This window comes from Sorex araneus, chromosome 2, assembly GCF_027595985.1.
Source record: "Sorex araneus isolate mSorAra2 chromosome 2, mSorAra2.pri, whole genome shotgun sequence".
Taxonomy (NCBI): Eukaryota; Metazoa; Chordata; class Mammalia; order Eulipotyphla; family Soricidae; genus Sorex; species Sorex araneus.
Window position 1 is genome coordinate 126,991,565 of NC_073303.1, and position 21,146 is coordinate 127,012,710.

At 60.1% G+C, this 21,146-nt stretch overlaps 1 protein-coding gene across 1 annotated transcript; it reads right to left on the reverse strand.

The window, feature by feature from the left end:
• Nucleotides 1–649: 649 nt before the first annotated feature.
• On the reverse strand, nt 650–21,135 carry POP1 (POP1 homolog, ribonuclease P/MRP subunit). Its single transcript, XM_055126837.1, has 16 exons — nt 21,030–21,135; nt 19,593–19,736; nt 18,261–18,407; nt 17,330–17,505; nt 16,119–16,367; nt 15,372–15,459; nt 14,795–14,982; nt 12,344–12,585; nt 11,845–11,938; nt 10,798–10,903; nt 10,324–10,443; nt 6,370–6,485; nt 5,255–5,446; nt 4,002–4,156; nt 3,196–3,399; nt 650–2,273 (listed from the first exon to the last, which is right to left on the reverse strand). Exons 2-16 carry the CDS (start codon nt 19,732–19,734, stop codon nt 1,700–1,702), a joined length of 2,793 nt encoding a protein of 930 aa, XP_054982812.1. The 5' UTR covers nt 19,735–19,736; nt 21,030–21,135; the 3' UTR covers nt 650–1,699.
• Between the last annotated feature and the right edge of the window lie 11 nt (nt 21,136–21,146).

The window sequence follows — 21,146 nt, forward strand, 5'->3', positions numbered from 1 at the left end:
TACAGTAACCAAAACATAAACCGTTTACATCCAGGCCTAGCTAGGCCTGGGATTATGAGGTGTTGTATACCAACAGATACAGAAAAAAATTTTCAAAACCAGTGTTCTCTGGGCCATCGGGATGGCAAAGGGTCCGACAAAGGTGTCTGCGCACAGTCCTTCCTGCAGGGGCTGGACGGACCAGGCCGCCGCCCCCGCCCCCTCAGCTGCACACACGCTTCTCACCCGGCCAACATCTGGGGGCCCCTCTCCCAGGGGCGCACAGCGAAGCCCACCCATCTCTCCCATCACACTGGCGTTTGCCCTCCTGAAGCCAGGGCCTAGGCACCGCGGGAGCCGCGGCAGGAACCCCGAGGAGGAGGTCAGGCGCCTCCCCCAGCGGCCCGGGGCCTGGGAAACAGGTAAGGGACGGCGAGCCCCCGCTGACCGCTGGTCAGGGATGGTGTGGGGGCTGGGCGGGGGGCCGCACCCAGGAGGCCACCTCCCCCCGCACCACAGCACCCCCCCCCCCCGGGCGCTGCTGGGAGGTGACGCCCAGCACCCTCCGGTATGACCCCAAAACCCAAACAATAAAATGACTAGAACACAACCGGCTGCAGGTGATGCTTTACTTCGTTCTTGTTACAGACACTGTGGCGGCAGATTTCTCCCCCACCCCCGTCCCCGCTGGGCTGGGCAGAAGGCACTGGCACAGGAGGCGGCCCAGCCGGCCACGCCCAGTGCCCAGGATAATACTTGCCCCGTCCCACCCAAGTCATCACTCCCAGCCCTCCTGCAGAGAACCAGTGCATTTCCCAAACACCAAGACATGGACATTAAAAAGGGGGAAACAAACACATCCCACCCAAATTTGGCAAGAAGAGTGGGTGAAAAGAAAAACAAGACATGCAGAACAACAAATTAATGACCCAGAAAATTCTGACAAAACTGCCATGCACTGGCGCCCCCTAGGAGGCCCCAGCACCGAGCTGGCAATCAGACTGGGACCCACCCCACCCCCAGTCCCCAAACAAACAAAAGCAGCATTTGGTCATTTTCATCATCACTGAGCTGTGGCCTGGACCTCGGGGGTCAGAACGATGGAGAAGACATAAGCGGACGCCCTCCACTGCCTGGCAACTCGCATCAGCACACGGAAGGTTCTAGAGAGAAAACGCTTGGCTTCCTGTAACCCGGCTGCTTCCTAAATCAACCCGACGCGGGCATCGTCCTTCTTTTCTCCCCTCGGTGACACGCTTCCCGGCACGTGAGACGCGTGGGGCGCCCTGCAGCGCCACCGCCGCAGAGACCTCTCAGGGCATTCCGCGGGGTCACGTGCTGGCCAGCAACCAAAAGGAAGCAGGTGCGGAAAAATTCAGAAAACTCTGACCCGGTTCTAATGCCAGCCCGGGGGAGGCAGGGCCCAGGGCCGTCCACACTCAGACACCCTCTGGCCACCCACCCGGCCCAGCAGGCAGCAGAGGTCCTTTCTCCAGACACTCGACAACTCTGTTCTGATGCTAAGAAGGGGACGAGACACGGTCCCAGGGGAGCACGGGGTTGGGGGTCACATCCGCCCAATGACGCTCTGCAGGCCGGGGAGGCCAGAGGAGCCAGGCGGGGGCTGCAACGCAGTGGACACTTCATCCACAGGCCCCAGAGGTCACTGGAAGAGGGTTGGGGGGAGGGAGGGGGTACAGGGCCCGGCTCTCCGCTGGCCTCACACCTCGATGGCGATCCTGGCGAACCGGTACTGCGGGGAGGCGGGGGGCCGCAGCAGCACCAGGCCCCGCTGGGCGGCCGGCTGGCCGGCCAGCATGTCCAGCAGGCCTGTCACGCTGACGAAGCCCAGGGCCTCACCGCGGCCCACAGCCATGGAGAAGTCTCCCTGCGTGACGAAGCCGAGGAGCGTGCGGGCGCCGTGGGCCGTGAGGGGCGGCAGCGGGCTGGGCCACAGCCCTTGCGTGGGGACCGGCGTGGGGGCCGGCGGCGCCCCCCTCCTCTTCTCGCCCTTCTCCCTGCGGACGCGGCTCTTGAAGGGGTCGCTGTGCTTGGGCTCGTGGGGCCCCCCGTAGCCACGATCCCCCCGCAGCCGCTGCAGGTCGGCGGCGGCCGGGATGCAGATGAGGGTGTGCGGCTCCGGGCTGCCCCGGTGCAGCGGGAAGAGGCTGACCCACACCAGGGCCCGCGGGAAGCGGCCACACAGGGACCCACGGGCCTCGGCGCTCATCTCCGGCCCTCGCGCTCCTCCGGGCCCGCACCAGGCCGACAGCTGCTTCAGGCCGCGCCTGCTCCTGCGGGCGGGAGGGAGGGAGGGAGGGACACGGTCAGGGCCCCGCAGTCAGGGCCCCATGGCCAGGCGCTGGGCAGGATGTCTCGGGGACAGGGCAGGGGCCACACCCCGCAGTGCTCGTTACTCCTGGCTCTGCACTCGGGAATCACTCCTGGTGGCTCTCAGGGTACCACGTGTGATGCCAGGGTTGGATTCAAACCAAGGCTGGGTGGTGTAAGGCCCGTGCCGCCGACCCGCTATACCACAGCTCCAGCCCCGAATTCTAAAAATTTTTTTTAACTTCCACGGGGATCTGAAGTCTGGCATACTGGGTAGGGCACTTTCCTGACACACAGCCAACTAGGTTTAATCCCCAGACTGCAGATTTGCGGTCAGCACACAAGGCCCTTCCCAGAGCCCCACAGGGAGAGACCCCTGAGCACCAATGGGTGGGGCCCCAACCCCTCCCCCACCCCAGCTGCAATCAAGACCCAGCCCCAAATCAAAGAGCTTTTCTTTTTTTTTTTGCTTTTTGGGTCACACTCGGCGTTAGTCCTGGCCCTGCACTCAGGAATTACTCCTGGTGGTGCTCAGGGGATCATTTGGGATGCCGGGGATCGAACCTGGGTGAGCCATGTGCAAGGCAAACGCCCTCCCCGAAGTGCTACTGCTCCAGCCCCTAAAGAGTGTTTCCTTCGCTCTTCCTAGCGGCCTCCCTGGACCAGGAGTGCTGGTGAACTGACTGCCTGGGGAGTCACACAAGGGGCCCTGGTCACCCCTGTACCTCACCCATGAGGCACCGGCCCCGTGGGAGTCAAGGGGCAGCACACAGACACTCGGGTCTGCTCCCAGCTCCACAGGCCCCTCCCTGGCACCTACATGGCACCTTCAGACCCCCTGGCCGGAAATGGCTCCCAGCCCCCCTCTGGGCCCCCGGGACTCACCTAAGGACACAGATGCCACCAGCGCCCGCCTGGCCCGGACTCTCTGGGGCCCTGTCACCGGCCTCCTGGCCTGACCCCTGGGGCCCGGAGGCCACTCCCGCCTCGGCGCGGACCGCCCACTCCTGGGTCAGCTGCTCCCAGGGGCACCGGAAGGGCGCCAGCGTGCCCAGCTTCACGTAGTTGGGCCGCTTGGCAGGGGGCCGTCTACGGAGAGGAGAGAGAAGCAGGTCAGACGCAGTGGGGGGCCAAAGGCCCCGACCCCACTCGGCTCCTCGTTTCTCTCTCTAGCTGCACCCGTCAGTGCTCAGGGCTGACTCCTGGCTCTGTGCTCAGAGATCACTCCCGGCAGTGCTCCCTGTAGGGAGGGACCCTACAGGGCTCCGGGGATTGAACCTGGGTCGGCCAAGTGCTGTGACCTGTCCCCCCCGCCTGGCCCCCTTCTGTCCCCGTGTAGGGGACACGGCAATGGCCAGGCCCACGGCCAGCACCCGCAGGGCCCCAAGTCGGACCCCTGTCCCGCCTGTGCCCAGCACTATGCTGACAACAGCCCCTGTTAAAGGAGACGACGCATGTGCGAAGGTCCCCTCGGAGCCAGCTCTGGGCCCCACAGCGGCTGACGGGAGACCCGAGAGAGGCGTCTCCCAAACGGGGCGACGGAGAGGGAGGACAGGGCCCATCCCCCGCCCCGCGCAGGGCCCCGAGCACAGAGCCCGGGGTGAGCCCTGAGTTCCACAAACGAAAGAGAAGTCGCAGGCCACACCGCCCCAACCACTGCGCTTCCCCCCCTCCGAACACCCGTTCCGTACCTTCTGTACTTTTCCAGAAGCTCCTTCGCTCGCTCCTCAGCAAAGCGGGCCCCGGCGGGGGCGTCGGGACAGTCGCCAGGCACGCTCGGCGACCTGGTGTACTGAGAATGCACCAGCGTCTCCTTCAGGCCTCCGACTCTGGCGCCGCGGTAGATCTACCAGAAACAGCCCCGGGTCGCTCAGCCACCGCCTCCAGGGACAGAGACGGGGCTGCCCCCGGGGTCCCTTTCAGGGACTTCGAGGGTGTCTGGTTCTGGCACAAACGGAGCCCGTCACCCAAGCCCGAAACACCACCAGGCAGAGGGAGAGAGCCACGGGGGGAACACAGACGCCAAGGGCACGTCTAAGTAAATTTCACTCGGTAAAAACCAAAGAGGGCAGGGCACTTGTCCAGCACGCGACTGACTCAAGTTCGATCCCTGGCACCCCAGAGGGTCCCTTGAGCCCCGCTGGGAGTGATCACTGAGTGCAGAGTCAGGAGTCAGCTCTGACCACCGCCTGGTGTGGCCCAAAAACAAAACAAAAACCAAAACAAACAAAAAAACCAGGGGCTGGAGCAATAGCACAGCGGGTAGGGTGTTTGCCTTGCACGCGGCCGACCCGGGTTCAATCCCCAGCATCCCATATGGTCCCCTGAGCACCGCCAGGAGTAATTCCTGAGTGCAGAGCCAGGAGTAACCCCTATGCATCGCCAGGTGTGACCCAAAAATAAACGAAAACATAAACAAATAAAAATACATACCTTGCTGCGCACACACACACACACACACACACACACACACACACACACACACACACACACACAAAACAAAGCCCTGTCAAGCAGAATGCCCTTGTTTGGGGGCGGCCGGGCACACCTGGTACAGCAGCACGAGGGCCAGGGAGTCAGGACACGGGCACGTGAGCGGCCACCCCAGTCCCACCCCGGCCACGTCTCCCTCCTGGGCAGACGGCACAGAGGAGGCCGGTCTGCTTCCCAGCACCCTGGGGGCTCACAAGCACCTCCAGGAAAGACCCCCGAGCACGGGCCAGGAGTAGCCCCTGGGCAGGGCCAGGTGCCGCCAGCTCGCACAGCCGTGGCACAGAAGAAAGGCCTTTGGCGCTGGGCCGGGACCCGCTCGGGTGAAACGTTCCTGCCGGGCTGCAGAAGGCGCGCTACAGGCCGGGCTGTGTCGGGCCCCGGGACGGCACCAGACCCCAGGAAGGTGTGGGAGGCAGCTCGTGGCGGGGCGGGGGCCCCCGCGGGCACTTACAAAGGGGATCCAGAAGGCCATGCCCCAGCCCTTGGGGAGCAGCACGTCCCAGCCGCTGCCCCAGCCGAGACAGTCGTCACCAGCCACCTTCCCGGGCTGCTGCACCAGGAGCACGGGGATCTTGGACTCCTGCGGCCCCAGCACCAGCTGCGACCCCGGCACCAGCAGCTCGCTCCTCCTCCGGTTCAGCTCCTAGACGGGAAGGGCATCGGTCAAGACACCTGGGCCATCTGGAAGGTTCCCTGGGGTTCCCTAGGGCGGCTTCAGGAGCGCCCATCCTGAGCTGGTCCTCAGAGAAAGCACCGTGAGCCCTTGTGAGTCCAGAATCCACGGAGAGCTGAGTGCTCCCGAGTGCTCCGGAGCAGACAAGGTGCCACGTCTCGGGGGCCCCAGAACATGCACACACACAAACACATCAACATGCATGTATACACAGACACATGCACACACATGCCAGCAGATTCAAGGACACATGTGTACACACCAGCAGATACATACTTCATTCACACACATGCACACACATGCACATTCATGCGCACACACATGCATACACATGGACCTGCATGTGCACACATGCACACATGCATACACACGTGCACGCACATGTATGCACACATACACATTCATGCACTCATGCATGCACACACATATGCACAAACATGCACACGTGTGCATTCACGCACACATACACATATACACGTGCATGCACACATGTACCCGCAAACATACCTGCATGCACACACACACACGCACGCGTCTCCACACAACTGCCCCCATCTCTGTGCTCCGTCTGTAGCCGCACCCAAACCTCTTCCCACACAGGCGGCTGGGGGCACTGACTCGGCTCTAACAGCGGCCGCAGAGGGGGGAGAAGCCCGGCCCCCACACGGGCCCCCTGCTGCCTGCAGGGAGGCTGTGAGCACCCACAGGGCAGCCCAACGGGACCCTCATCTTCAAGCACCCCTTTCTACATACTCCACTCTCCCCTACTCTCTCTATACCCCACTCCCCCACCCCCTGCACACTCACCTCTCCCCTCCCCCCTCTCCGGGCCTAGGGGTCCAGGGAGGGGGCTGGAAGAAGGAGTACCCGGTGGCCTGAGAGAGGGGCGGTACCTGCTCGGAGAGTTTCTTCTCAGTGACGCTCCTACATACATCCGGGTCCCAGAGCAAGCTGTGGGCGCACTCGGCGGGCACACCCTCCAGAAGCAGCCGTTTGACCTCGTCCTGGTCTAAGAGGGAAGAGAAAGACCCTTCAACCCACATTCCTTGGTCGCTTCCCCAAAGAAGGGGGCGACGGCCCCTAGGGTATCGGACAGATGAGGGGTAGTAACAGCCTTGCAGGCAGGTGGCCGGGGCAGCAGGGGCACTGCCTGTTCTCTGCGAGAAGGTAGGTTTCCAGGGGCCAGAGCAATGCTACACAGGGAGGGCACTGGCCTTGCCTGTGGCTGGCCAGGGCTCGATCCCGATATCCTACATGGTCCCCTGAGCCCCGCCAGGAGTGATCCCTGAGTCAGGGCCAAGAGTGACCCCTGAGCATCGCCAGGTGTGACCCAACACATAACGGTTCCCATCTCGGCCACGCTGACGCCTCCGGGCACCACCGGGCTCACCCTTGACCGTGGCTCGCTGGCAGCGCCCAGACTACCGTGTCGGACAGGTTTCTGTCGGTCACGTTTTCTCTAGAGCGAGACAACGAGGAGGGGTCAATCCCACAGAGAGACCAGAGCCACAGCTCAACACTGAGGGGAAAGCCTCCCAACGCCTGGCTGAAGGAGTCGGGACGTGCCCAACAATGGGGGGCTGCATGGGAGGGTCACTCGGGCACCACCTGATCCACCTAAGGCCGGGGACAGAATAGGCTGGACATGACAGGGGCACATGGGGACAGACTGAACAAAGACAGACGGACAGACGTGATGGAAAGATGGACCCTGAGAAATCCTCACGAGCGGCTAAGCGCTGGCCCGGAGCTACAGCCTTACCCAGGCCGGCCTGTGTCCATCCCCGGCAGCCTCCCCGGTCCCCGAGCACCACCAGCTGGCACCCCTGAGCGCAGAGCCAGAAGTGACCCCTGAGCACTGCCTGTGTGGCCCCCAAACACAACAAGTACACACAGTCGTTGAACTCTCTCGGGCTGGGTTCCTCCCATGATGGGAGCGAGTGACCCCAGGACAGACACACAGACATGGGCACACACAGGGGTGGGCGGGGGGCTGGCCAATCCCCAGTGGGAAAGGAGGCCGGGCATCATCTCCAAAGAGCCTACACAAAAAAGAGACAAGGAAGAAGCACAGGGTCGGAGCTAGCAGGAAAGGAATGTGCAGTTCACATGGTAGAACATTCTAGAAGAGAGAGAAAAAAAAAAAGGCAGAGTGACAAGACCAGGGGTTGTAGGCCAATGGGGCTAGGGCCGGCAGGCAGAGCCCAAAGAGGGTTTTGGAGGGTGAGGCCACTCTGTGACGCCAACGGCCGCCAGTGAGCCCGGCAGAAAGTCACCGCCGAGAGTGACTCAGCTAGCCCAGGTCTGGCGGCTACGTGGGCTCGTGGCCCCTGGGGACGGATCGCTGAAAGGCGTGTGTGTGTGTCAGGCCGAAGCATCACCCTATTCTGAGTCCCCTGCAGAGCCCTGGACTCGGGCCCTGAAGGCCAACCGCAGAAGCCACCTTCCTCCTCCCTTAAGTGCACTTGAGGGGCCAGAGAGAAAGGGAGTAAGCGGAGAGAGCGCTGGCCTCTCATGACCCAATCCAGGTTCGATCCCCAGCACCCACTGGTCCCCCAAACCTACCAAAAATGATCTCTGCGTGCAGAGCCAGGACTAAGCCCTAAAAAAAGATGTGCCCCAAAAACAAAAACCAAATACAAAAAAACCAAAAACCATGAAGTATATTTGAAGATTGATAACTCAAAGCTTCATCTTTATCTTTTTCCAAACTCAAAAGTTTGATATAACTCAAAGTTTTACCTAGAAAGGTGAATGTACACGAAGGCTTTATTATTTAGGGTTTTAGTTAAGTCGGGATACACCTACTTCCCGTGAATTATGCAGATTTTTTTTTTTTCTTTTTGGATCACACCCAGTGAAACACAGGAGTGACTCCTGGCTCTGCACTCAGGAATTATTCCTGGCGGTGCTCGGGGGACCATATGAGATAATGGGAATCAAAACCCGGTCGGCCGCGTGCAAGGCAAACACCCTCTCCAGCCCCTGCAGAACTATTTAAGGGCCCAGCCAAAGCCCCGAGGTTTCTTTCTCCCAAGACCAGAAAGTGAGAATTGGGGCAACGTGAGAATGAGCCAGCAGGAGCCTCCAAACGTTCCAGAGAAGACAAGAAGACAATGGTCCTGCCCCCCTCCCAAGGCCCCTGTCTGGGGCAGGGACCCTGAAGAGTGTGGTTGAAGGGCAAGGCCGAGACGGGTGCAAGGAGCCAAACCACCCCCCCAACTGTGCGTGCACAAGCCGCCAGCTCCGTGAACACCGCAAGCCAGCCCGGCTCTGGAGGGCAGACGAGCAGATTAGTACTCGGAAGAGAAGCAACTCCTGCAAGAATGCCACAGAAAATTCGGGTTTTAAAATCTCCCCCAGAAAACCAGTTACTTACAGTGAGAAACTCTGGGCTAAGGAGGCCGGACAGAGTGAACGAGGCTAAGAAGTGACTCAAGTCCCAGGACCACGGGATCCCAGAGCACGTGCGCTGGGGGCGTCTCTGAAGGCCGGCGAGGAATCCAATTCCTAATCGGCTCTGCTCCTCCTCCTGCTCCTCCTCCCCTCCCCTCCCAGGCCCCCCCTGCACCTCACTTGTCCGTCAGCCTGGTCCCCGCCCTGAGCCACGCTTGGGCTTCAGGGATCTGCCAGAGCAGCTCCAAAAACTCAGGCACAGGTCACTGGTTTGGGCTGTCTTGTTTTTTAAAGACTCCAAGGGGCCGGAGAGATCGCACGGCAGGCAGGGTGCTGGCCTTGCATGCGGCCAACCTGGGTTCAATCTGTGGCATCCCTAAGAAAGACTGCCAGGAGTGATCCCTGAGCACAGAGCCAGGAGTCAGATCTGGGTACCGCCGGGTGTGGACCAAAAAACAAACCAAAAAAAAGATGAAAGAAACCTTAGGAAGGATGATACCAGATCACCACCTCTGTCTGGAAAAGAATGTGAGGCAGTCAAAGAAACTAGAGTGTAATTATTTGTAGTAAATTACCCCTTTACACTGAAACAAAGATGCTTTGAAGCAACTCGGAGGGCCTCCATCCAGAACCGGAGTGGCCCGTGGCCTTTACACCTCAGTCAGTCAAGAGACGCTCCAGCGTCAGACTAATTACCAGCCAGACCCACACAAGCTCCCCCACCCACTTTTCCTGTGATGTTCTGAGGCCACTTTTTTATTTTGGTTTTTGGCCCACGCCCGGTGATGCTCAGGGGTTACCCCTGGCTCTGCACTCAGGAATTACTCCCGGCTGTGCTCAGGGGACCATATGGGATGCTGGGATTTGAACCTGGGTCGGCTGTGTGCAAGGCAAACACCCTACCTACTGTGCTATCGCTCCAGTCCCCCAGACACCACTTTACAGCCACCCCCATAATCTCCATGTAACAGTTCCACGTGGAGGTTGAGGACGGAGAACGCACCCCCCTCCGAAACTCACAGGCTGATGTTAATTATTCCCCCATCAATTGTGTCTAAATAACCAGAAATAAACCCTGGGTGCGACTCACCCTTTAGCCAGTCCCTGCCCGGGACCCTCTCCCTCGGGCCACTGTCCCGCCTGAACCCAGACTCGAGTCACTGCAGCCCGGGATGGCCTTGCCAGGATTCGAACCTGGATCATCTGTACGGTCGGACAGAGGCTTCCACTGAGCACAAGACCAGCTGTGGGCGCAGAGAACCTCCCTCGTCTCCATCTGCCGGTGGCGGGCAGAGACACCCTACGACTCGCGGGGAGCCACGTGCCCTGCCGCCAAGGGCCTGCCCCTCACGGCGTCCCCTCCCTGGGGCAGGCAAGGGGGAAGAGAGTGGCCCGGGGGAGGGGGTGCTGGGGAGGCCGGGAGAGTCGGGGGGCCATGGGACACACTTTACCTGGACAGTTCTCCGGGCTGGGCAACACTCTGGCCCGCGTCTGAGGCAGGTTGACGCGCGGGTCCCCCACCGTCAGTCCCAGCACTGTACCTGAGGGGAGCTCTGCCGGGGACGATACGCCTTGGGGAGCAGAAGCAGAAACAGACATGGCACGAGGCCCCCATGGCTGCTGGCCGCTGGCCGTGCCTCGGGCCGATCCGGGATACGTCCCCGGCTCCTCAGAGGGTCCCCTGAGCACTGCCAGGAGGGATCCCTGAGCACAGAGCCAGGAGTCACCCCTGAGCATCACCGGGTGTGGTACCCAAACCTGATCACCCCCCAGCCAAGAGGAAGAGTCCGAGGAGCCTGTCCCTTTCGTGGACGGGTCCACACCCAACAGTGCTGGTCTCTGACCCCGGGGACGGTTCCGAGCCCCCTCCCGCCACCTCCCTGCCCGCAGTGGCACACAGCCCGCTCTCGCTCCCACCCACCTACCTGCCAGCAGCCGGAACGTGGCTTCCTGTCTGCGGTGCAGGTCCACGTGGGCCGGGCTGCGGCAGGCGTTGGCCCACCAGCCGTGCGGCGTCTCCTCCTCGGCCCCCTGCAAAGGAAGCTCTCCTGGTGACCACAGGGGCTCGGTTCTGGGGGCCCAGATGTCCCGACCTCACCCTGAGACCTCACAGGTGGGTGTCCTATGGGGGCCAGACCAGGACGCCCCACTCCATCCGGAGGGGGAGACGCGCCCCAGGGCCCCGGGTCTGGTGGTGGCTGTGGCCAGCAGAACGCCCCCCTGGGGAGGCTCCAGTGTCCTGTGCCATGGGAAGGGCAGCGGTGGCCACTCAATGTCTGCGCACAGTGGACCAGCGGCCAGGAGGCAGGTGCAGGAACACAGGGAGCAGGGGAGGAGCAGCCCTCAGGCTCCAATCTGCCTGTTGGCCTGTGTCAGATCAGGGGTGCGGAGGGACTGACGCCCTCTCGTCACAGAGCAGGGGTGCGGGGGAACGGACGCCCTCTTGGTCACAGAGCAGGGGTGTGGGGGACTGATGCCCTCTCATCAGAGCAGGGGTGCGGGGGCCCGGACGCCCTCTCGTCACAGAGCAGGGGTGCAGGGGGCTGGACGCCCTCTTGGTCGCAAATCAGGGGTGCAGAGACGGACACTCTCTTGGTTACAGAGCAGGGGTGCGGGGGGACGGACGCCCTCTCATCACAGAGCAGTGGTTCGAGGAACTGATGCACTCTCGGTTGCAGAGCAGGGTTTCGGGGGGATGGATGCACTCTCAGTCACAGAGCAGGGGTGCAGGGAACAGAAACCCTCTTGGTCACAGAGCAGGGGTGCCGGGGGGCTGGATGCACTCTCAGTCACAGAGCAGGGGTGCAGGGAACAGAAACCCTCTCAGTCACAGAGCAAGGGTGCAGAGGGACAAATACCCTCTCGGCTCCTCCTCCCGACCATCCTGGCTGGGACAGGAGAAGCACCAGGCCAGCCCGGGCCCAGACTGACCGTAGCCCGAGAGGTCCCCAAGGACTGAGTCAGAGGCTTACGGTGTGGACAGGCGCCGCCCTCAGGGCCTCCGTCAGGATGCAGTGGGACAGGGGACCGATGAGGCGGAATCTGTTGAACTCCATTGTCAGGTCACTGAAGACAGAAAAGCGCCAGCTGTGGAACTCCCTGCACTGGGGGTCTGAGTGGGGCCGCTGTCCCCGCTGAGAACGTCCCCACCACTGAGAACGTCCCGTCACCAAGAAGGTCCCCGTGACCAAAGACACCATCCCTGTCCCTGAGAGCATCCCATCATATTGGGTCAGAGCGATGGAACAGCGGGGAGAGCGTTTGCCTGGCATGCGGCTGAGCCGGGTTCAAGCCCAAGCATCCCATCTGGTCCCTCGAGCACTGCCAGAAGTGACTCCTGAGTGCAGAGCCAGGAGTGACCCCTGTGCATCACCGCCGAGTGTGACCCAAAACAACAACAAACTCCCCATCACCAAAACCGTCTCTCCCCCAGATCGCCCCGTGCCCACAAGCCCGCAGCCCCACCCGCACCTGACGGTGATGCCAGTGGCCAGGGAGAACCAGGCCCGGGGCTGGTGTGGCTGAGTCGCGTCGCCGCAGACCTTCTTGGCTGCTCTGGCACCTTCCCCACCGTGCCCCCGCCTCCTCTTCCGGCCAGGCTGCTCGACGGGCGATTCCGTGGGCTGTGCGCCGGGGGCTGGCGTCGGGAGGGGGTCGGGGGCGCCGGCCGGCTCCGTGCACTGGCACGCGGCCTGGATGGCCTCTAGGATGTCCTACGGGGACAGGCACATGGTCGAATGTTTTCAAGCTTGAATGCGTGACAACCTGAAGGCGTTTTCCTCTACTGCAGGCGGTTTCCTTTACTGCGTGTTTTCATCCTCCCTTTCAAAACTGCCCATCCTCTGGGCTGGAGCAATAGGACAGCGGGGAGGGCACCTGCCCTGCGGGGAGGGCACCTGCCCTGTTCGGAGCGACCAGGATACAATCCCCCGGCATCCCACAGGGTTCCCTGAACCCGCCAGGACTGATCCCCAATGCAGAGACAGGAGAAAGCCCTGAGCACCCCTGGCTGGGACCCTCTCCCCAGTCCCAACTCCCGAAATTCCCATTTTAGGGGCCAGAGAGATAGTATAGGGATTAAGGCATTTAATGCGACCCAGTTCAATCCCTGGCACCCGAGCACTGCCAGGGATCACTCCTGAGCACTGGGTCAGGAGCAATGGTACAGGGGGCACCCCACAGAATCCCCCGAGCAACACTGTCAGGAACAGCCCCCAAGCACCCCTGGGTTCGCGCCCCCCCCCCCCCCGCAAGATGCACAGTAATAAAATTCAAATTCCCACATTAAGCTGGGAACAAGGTTCAAGAGTTGAGTACATGGATGAGACCCGGTATCCTTCCCTGCCGAAAAAAAGATTTAAATTAAAAATTCCGATTTTTCTCCCTTCACAGGCTACACTAAATTCAAGGTGCCCAGGGGGACAGCACCAGCATTCACGTGTGAGGCCCTGGGCTTCCACCCCGGGCTCCAAAACAGAAAGACAAATTCATCAAGCTCAGAAAGCTTTAGGATATTCTGAAGGGTGCACGGCACCTGAACAAAAAAATAACTCCCCTGTATATCACAGGGAAGAAGAGAAGAGAAGAGAAGAGAAGAGAAGAGAAGAGAAGAGAAGAGAAGAGAAGAGAAGAGAAGAGAAGAGAAGAGAAGAGAAGAGAAGAGAAGAGAAGAGAAGAGAAGAGAAGAGAAGAGAAGAGAAGAGTCATCATTGGCGTGGGGGCCTGGGTGCGGGAGCACTGCACTTCTGACACTCCTCAGATCACACTGCCTTAAAAAGCTTTAATGAATTCTGTTGTGCAGGTTTTTTGTGACTGAAATCTCCAGGCTTTCTCGGGGCCAGGATGGGCTACCTCCACCCACCTCCCTGTACTTCCAGAAGCCTCGACAGTCACATCCACCCCCCCAAAGCAGCCACCCAATTGAAGAGCTACTCTAGCCTTACCACCCCCATAAAAATACCAAATACCCTGAACCTCTTATTTAGCACCTGCATTGCAAACCATAATGCACAAAAGGAAAAGGAGAGAGAGAGCAAGAAGGAAAGTTTCCCATAGAGGGAGGAAGGGGGTGGGGGTAGGGAAACGGGGGATATTGGTGGTGGGAGATGTACACTGGTGGAGGGATGGGTGCTGGATCATTGGATGACTGAAACGCAATTATAAACAGCTTTGTAATGGTCTATCCCACAGATATCCAATTTTAAAAAATAAAAAAAAAGTAATGCAGAGTTCATGCCCAATTCAATCAGCTTAATCAATGGCTGAATAGCAGTACTCCTACATTAAAAAAAAACTTTAATTTGAAAACAATAACAATAACAAACACCTCAATGCCCAATATTAAGGCAAATCATAGTAGTACACTGGCCAAACTTTTTGTTTATTGTTTGGGGGCCACACCCTGCAGTGCTCAGGGCTTGCTCCTGGCTCTGCACTCAAGAGATCACTCCCAGTGGACTCAGGGGACCATATGGGATGCCGGGGATCGAACCTGGGTTGGCCACACACAAGGCAAGCGCCCTACCCACGTGCTCACACTCCAGCCCCATTAAAAACATAATAATAAATTTAGAATTTTTTCAAGAGAAACTTCATTTCCGCCGTATGTGGGGACAGCAATGAAGGGAAGCTGTGCTAACCGGGAGTCTTTAAAACCATCAAGTTCCTCATCTTCAAAATAGGCTCTACCGGGACCCTAGATGCAAATGAACTGCCCAGGTGGGCCAAGGCTGAGACGGACCACCTTTCCCGGCACGGCCGTCTCCGCTTCTCCTTCTAGGAGGTTTACTGATGGGGGGAGACCAGACGGGCTCCATCCACTGGCCACACAACCTTCCCGCCCACGTCCAGACTGAGCTCTGGCCCCACCTGATGCTCCCCAAATCCCCACGGTGCAAAGTTCCGCGGCCGAGGGGGGCTCACCTGCTTCAGAGCAGGATGCAGCCAGATCCACAGCTGCCTGGTCTCGGCTCCGTCCCCGGGGCAGCTCGCGGGCTTCCAGATGAAGGTGACGGGTCCCAGCGCTGCCCGGGGGTACCCGTCTGCCCGGTACAGCGTGAGACTGCCCTGGCGTTTCCCAGACAAGCACTGGACGGCCGCGAACGTCAAGCCTGAGGGGAGCCAGGAACAGAATTCCTACCACGTCAGGTGTGGGGCCGCGTACAGAGCATCTCTGCCCCACGCCGTGGCCGTCTGCTCGGGGGTCAGGGGTCGGAGCCGCTGCCTTGGCCTCCCTGCCCTCGAGCCCGTGGCGTCTGACACCCGGGAGAGAAACGCTCGCGGAGATCAGTGACTTGGGGAGTGCTTCCTGCCTGGGCACAGCCCACCAAGCAGAGATGCTTCTCACCTGACACTGGCCAGGGCCAGCAGGGACCTCCCGGGTCCCGCAGCACCACAGACGGGGAGCAGGGACGGACTCCAATGCCGTTTGGATGGGTGCCCAATCCCAGAGCGCTCAGGGCAGCAGCCCGGGGAAGGGGCCGACGACAGGGTTACTTACCCGTGTCCGCGCTGCACAGGGGCGCCAGCGCCTGCAGGATGGGCCCCTCCCCGCCCCGCAGCTCCAGGCAGCAATAGTAGGACAGGTCCTGCGGGGAAGGACCCACAAGTCACGGCGGGGGAAAGGACACAAAACAGGGACAGAGCCACAGCCCAGAGGCATCCCGGGACCGAGACAGGCCAGCACTAAGCATCCAATAAGCATCCAAGCACCCCACGCCCCACCACCCCAGCACAGAGCCAGGAGTCAGGGCCCTGAGCACTGCTGGGTGAGACCTAAACCCAAACCACCACCATCTCCCCGGATCAGCAAAAAAAAAAAAATATAAATATATATATATATATATATATATATATATATATATATATATAAAGATCCAGAAAGGCCTAAACCAGACATTCCTGCTTATTTGGACGACCAGCCCTTTTCTTTTCTTCTTAGTTCTCAGTTTCTGGGCCACACCTGGCGGTGCTCGGGGCTCAGTCATGGCTCTGTGCTCAAGCATCTCTCCCAGCGGGGCTGGGGGAAGGACCCGGGGCGCCGCCGCCTGCAAAGCGCCCTCCACTCCACTCTCCCTCCGGCCCCCAGGACCCCTCCACAGAAAGGAAAAAGCTACTGAGCTCGCTCCATGCCAGCTGTCTCGAAGCCGACAGAAAGAAAGCAGCCCCGTCCCCGCCTCCCCGCCCTGCCCCACCCCCCCACACCCGGCCCGGGCCTCTGTGGCCCCTGTGGGTGCCGGCAGCCCACCTGCAGGAGGCAGCGGCTGCTCATGGCCCGGTAGCAGGCGCGGTGGCTCTTGGCAGTGGGCCGGTGGCCCAGGCAGTACCCCCAGCGCTTGACCATGTGGAACCGCTTGGCGTGCCAGATATGCGTCTCCAGCCACCGGTTCTTCCGCTGCCGCCGGTTGAACTCCAGCACCCTGTCGGCGTGGCAGCGCCGGGCGCGGTGGCACTTGCTCTTGGAGTGCTCCTTCTTCTGGTGCTCAGCCTTCTCCGCCTGCAGGCGCCAAGCAGGGGTGGGGCAGGCCAACAAGGAGCTTCGTGTTAAGTTGCGAACCCTCGGTTTGCTTCGATATTTTTTTAAAACTTTCTGGTTTTGGGGGGGTCACCGCTGGCAGTGCTCAGGCCTTAGTCCTGGCTCTGTGCTCAGGAGTCACCCCTGGAGGGTCTCAGGGGACCCTCTGAGCCACCTCATGTAAGATACTATCTTATATCTTGCGAGGGGGTGGGGGCAGTATTGACAATTTAACAGTATTTTCAAGACAAGGTGGGGGCGGGGGGTGTACCGTGCCTAAGGCATGTAGCAGGCTCTGACTAGTCACCCCAGAACCCACATTAGGGCTCACTCAGCCACAGGGAGCCAGGAATAACCCCTGGGCACAGCCAGGTGTGCCACGCGCCCAGCCCCCAATCTCTGCCCATAACAACGCTTAAAAATAATCTCTTTTTAAGAAGTTGGTCTTAAGGGTCAGAGAGATAGACACAGTAGCCAGGGCTACTTAGTTACCTTGGGCAGCCCACCCGGGATCAGTCTACAGCACCCCATGGGGCCCCCAAGCCCTGCCAGGAGTGATCCCTGAGCACAGAGCCAGGAGCAAGTCCTGAGCACTGCCGAGTGTGACCCCAAAGCCAAAATGATAGCGATTACAAAGATTTTAAAAGTGTTCTAAATGCTGTACCTAAAAGTAGCTGCATTATCCGACAGCTTGTTAATTTGGAGGGGGAGGGCAGAATAGTGACTAAAATCAAGTATTTTGCAAAATGAGCCTGTAGTTTCGGGTTGTGGTTGTTGTTGGGGGTGGGGGAGGGCACGGGAGGTCACACCCAGGGGTACCCAGGGGACCAGGCGGGGCTGGGGATCAACCTATATGGCAAGCGCCTTCACACCCCCGTGCCCCCCAGCCCGGGCTCCCGGCTTTCCTTCTAGAACATTCCATCAGGGTAAGCGGAGGGGCGCACCTCCTTCTGGGCCATCTCCTGCAGCCGCCGGGGCAGGCGTTTGACGTCGTGGCTCATGGCTCGGCGCCTCATGTGCCGCGGCAGCGTCTGGAACACCAGCGCGTTAGATGAGCGCTGGCCCACGGCCTTCAGCATGGCGCTGATCTCGGCCGCCCGGGCCTGTGCGAACGTGGCCGCTGCGGAAGGAACCGGCGCGGGGTGAGGTGCAGGGCATCCCGCGGGCCGCTCCACACGGAGAGAGGGGAAAGGAAGAGTGGCAGCGAGGGCAGGGGCTACGGGGGCCCAGGCGCTGGCTGGGGCGTCCCTGGCACCCGTGTGACCCCCAAGCACCGCTGAGAGCAGTTCCTGAGCAGAGCCAGGAGTAACTTCTGGACACTGCCAGGTATGGCCCCAAAACACAAAAGAATAGGTCAGATAGGGCCGGAGCAATGGAACAGCAGGTAGGGCATTTGCTTTTGCACATGGCAGACCTGGGTTCGATCCCTGGCACCCTTTATGCTGCCCCACACCCCCTGAGCCCACCAGAAGGGTCCTAGGGCACAGAGCTAGGAGTAAGCCCGGAGCAGTGCTGGGTGGGGCCCTATAACCATACATGAACAGAGAGGTCAGGAGGTACATGGAAGGTGCATGCATGAAGCAGGGGCTGGGGGTCAGGGGATGCCCACAGGTACAGCAGGGACAAGTGCCCCTGGGGAGAGTCCTCTGGTGTCATTTCTGGCTGAGACTGAGCTGAGGAACGGGGACGGCATTTTACCATGAGTTGGGGGGCGGGGGCTCGGAAGCTTCTAGGCCCAAGAGGAACCAGTTTCTAGCAGGGCCGGGGAGAGGCAGGTAGAGAAAGGTGCTTAGGAAGAAGGGAGAGGCAGTGGGGTCCTGCAGGGGGCGCAGAGCGGGGCGCTGATGGGAGCAGGGCAGGGGCGCCCACACCTACCCGTCAGATACTTGGGGATGTCCTGAGACGTGCCCTCAGGCCCCGCCTTCCAGCCCCCTTTCTTCTTGAACAGGACGGTGGACGAGGACTGCTCCCTGGCGTCCGGCTCACCCCTACCAGGCCGCTGTCTCGAGGGTCCGGAAGGCTCTACGGTGCATTTTTGAAAAGGACAAAGGAAAAGAGAAGTCACTGGCATGGCCCGGGGCAGGGCTGCTGTGTGCGGGGAATCTGGTGGACTGGACAATCCCAGGCCGGGGTCAGGGAACAACCCGTCCCGCATGGAGTCACCAAGGGCAGCTCTGAGCAGAGCCAGAGGAGGTCACACACGTGCTCCTTGGGTCGGGAGCCCCAGGAGGACACTTCCGAAGGGAGCGTTCTCAGACCAACAGGGAACATGGCCGCAGCACAGAGGGGAGGGCGCCTGCCAACCCAGGTTCAATCCCTGGCATCCTATAGGGTCCCCCCGAGCACTGCCAGGAGTGATTCCTGAGTACAGTGCCAGGAGGAACCCCTGAGCATTGCCCTTTGAGAGTTTCTGTTAAATAATAAACGAGCTGGGGCTGGAGTGATAGCACGGCGGGTAGGGCGTTTGCCTTGCACGCGGACGACCTGGGTTTGATTCCCAGCAACCCATATGGTCCCCTGAGTACCGCCCCAGGGTAATTCCTGAGTGCAGAGCCAGGAGTAATCCCTGAGCATCACCAGGTGTGACCCAAAAAGCAAAATAAATAAATAAATAATAAACGAGCTGATTTGAAAAGAGATGCGATAGACCCTCAAATTTTGCAGAGTTTTATGTATCTTTTTCATTTCTACCTTCATTAACAATAGCGACTACTCAGTCCTACGCCCTTGTTTCCTTAAAGCAGGGCAGTCATCATCCGTGTGTGTCTAAAATCCCCAACGTGCCGGGGCTGGAGCCACAGCACAGCCTTGCATGCGGCCGACCCAGGTTCGATCCCCGGCATCCCACAGGGTCCTCTGACCACCACCAGGAGTAATTCCTGAGTGCAGAGCAGAAGGAACCCCGAAACATCACCACGTGTGGCTAAAGAACAAAACACAAAGTCCCTGATGTTAGAACTGTGTAAGGCAGCAGGACGGTGATAGCGCATTTGGGGAGCAGCAGCAGAAAATAACCAAGTGGAGATTAGGGTGCCGGAGCCTGGGCTGGGGGCATATTCCGTCTGATTATGACCATTTTAGGGTCAAACGCCTGCGCGCTGGATGCAGTTCCTGCCACTGGTGTTGGTCAAGCTGTGGGATAAACTGGGGGGAGCTCCCCGGGAGCAGCGATCCAGGCCCCACAGGAACTGAAAGTGTTTCTCTCACCTGTTTTCTGCGGACAAAAGGGCTTTCCCCCTCCATTATGGAGCTTCCGGCCTCTCTCTGCCCCGAAGCCCGAGGATAGGGTCACATTGGTGGGCTGGTTTCTCATTTTCTTGGCATGCTTTCTTTCTTTTGCGTTCGACATTTCTGGAAGGGGAACGATAAAGTTAGTACTGCACGAGGGCTCTAATCCCAAAGCACCACTTTATTTTTATTTAGGGGGAGGAGAGCTTGGGACCACACCTGACGGCGCTCAGAGCTTACTCTGGGCTCTGGGGTCACTCTAAGAAGTGCTCAGAGAATTAAACACGGTGCTGAGGATTTGAACTAGGGTCACAGCTACCATAGCTGCATGCAAGGCACATGCCACATCCCTGTATATTATCTCACAAGGGACGTCCAGGATAGAACAGTCATGACTGCAAACTTGATTCTTCAATGTAATCTTCATATAACAGACGAACTGACATCAAAATGCTACCAGGATGCAGACCCACCACACGGCTGCATAACCAGGCCTCCCCCAGGGAGCCTCTGGGATTTAGGATATACTCCTTAAAGAACTTCATCAGGGCCAGAGCGATAGTACAGCGGGGATGGCGTTTGCCTTGCACACAGCCGACCCAGGTTCGATCCCCAGTATCCCTTATAGTCCCCTGAGCACCGCCAGGAGTAACTCCTGAGTGCAGAGCCAGGAGGAATCACTGAGTATCGCTGGGTGTGACCCAAAAAAAAAAAGAACTTCGTCATCAGGCCAGAGAGACAGCTGCGAAGGAGCAGAGGACACAGCGACCTTAACAGCAGTGGGGACAGAGTGACCTTAGCAGCAGGTGGGACCAAACCCAGGGGGACCCCAGGGGTCATTTTCTTGCAGGGGGCGTCCCGCACAAAACCGCTGCAAGGACACACACTCGCGTCCACAGCAGGGGCTGAAAAGCGAATCCAGACCCACTTATAAGATACCGAAAATTTTTAAAAAATTAAAAATTAATTGTGGGGCGGGCCGGTGGCCAGGCTCGCGCCTGGCTCGCTCGGCATGACGGAGCATTTGCACAGCCCAGCTCCGGAGCACTCTCGGAGGCAAGATCGGACACTCGCGCTGACGCCCGGTGACGAGGGTCCGGGCCAGGGGAGGGAACAGAGACCCCCGGGAAGTTCCCAGGAGACCCCTCCACCCGCGGGTGAGCCCCGCCCCGCCCCGATCTCGATGCGGACCCCCAAAGGGCCCAGCCCACCCCGTTAGTAGGCAGGAGAGGGAGGTGCAAGCCCGTTCCCTTAGACGGCCCTGGACCGGAAAATGACAGGTCCCGGGAGGGCTCGCGTGCAGGGGGCCCAGGGCAGAGGCGATCGGGGCAGGGTCTCAGCGAGAGCCCGGGCCAGGGGCGCGCCCCACACACCTCCCCCAGGTCTGCAGTCCCCAGCCCCTCGGGATTTACTCACTGCACGAGTGCAGCCGGGGCTTTCCGGGGTCCACACGACTCGTGCAACGCGACGATCCCCTCCTCGGCGACGTGCGCAGGAGAGCGCTGGAGGGCGCATGCGCCGGGGCGGCCGCCG

Bases quoted from the DNA above. Each gene is read 5' to 3' on its own strand.
- POP1 (XM_055126837.1), bottom strand. From the start codon at position 19,734: ATGTCGAACGCAAAAGAAAGAAAGCATGCCAAGAAAATGAGAAACCAG. The intron at 16,368-17,329 runs GTGCGCCCCTCC...TGGCGCCTGCAG, and splicing joins AGGAGATGGCCCAGAAGGAG to GCGGAGAAGGCTGAGCACCA. The intron at 14,983-15,371 runs GTAAGTAACCCT...GGCTCCCCTCAG, and splicing joins CCTGTGCAGCGCGGACACGG to GCTTGACGTTCGCGGCCGTC.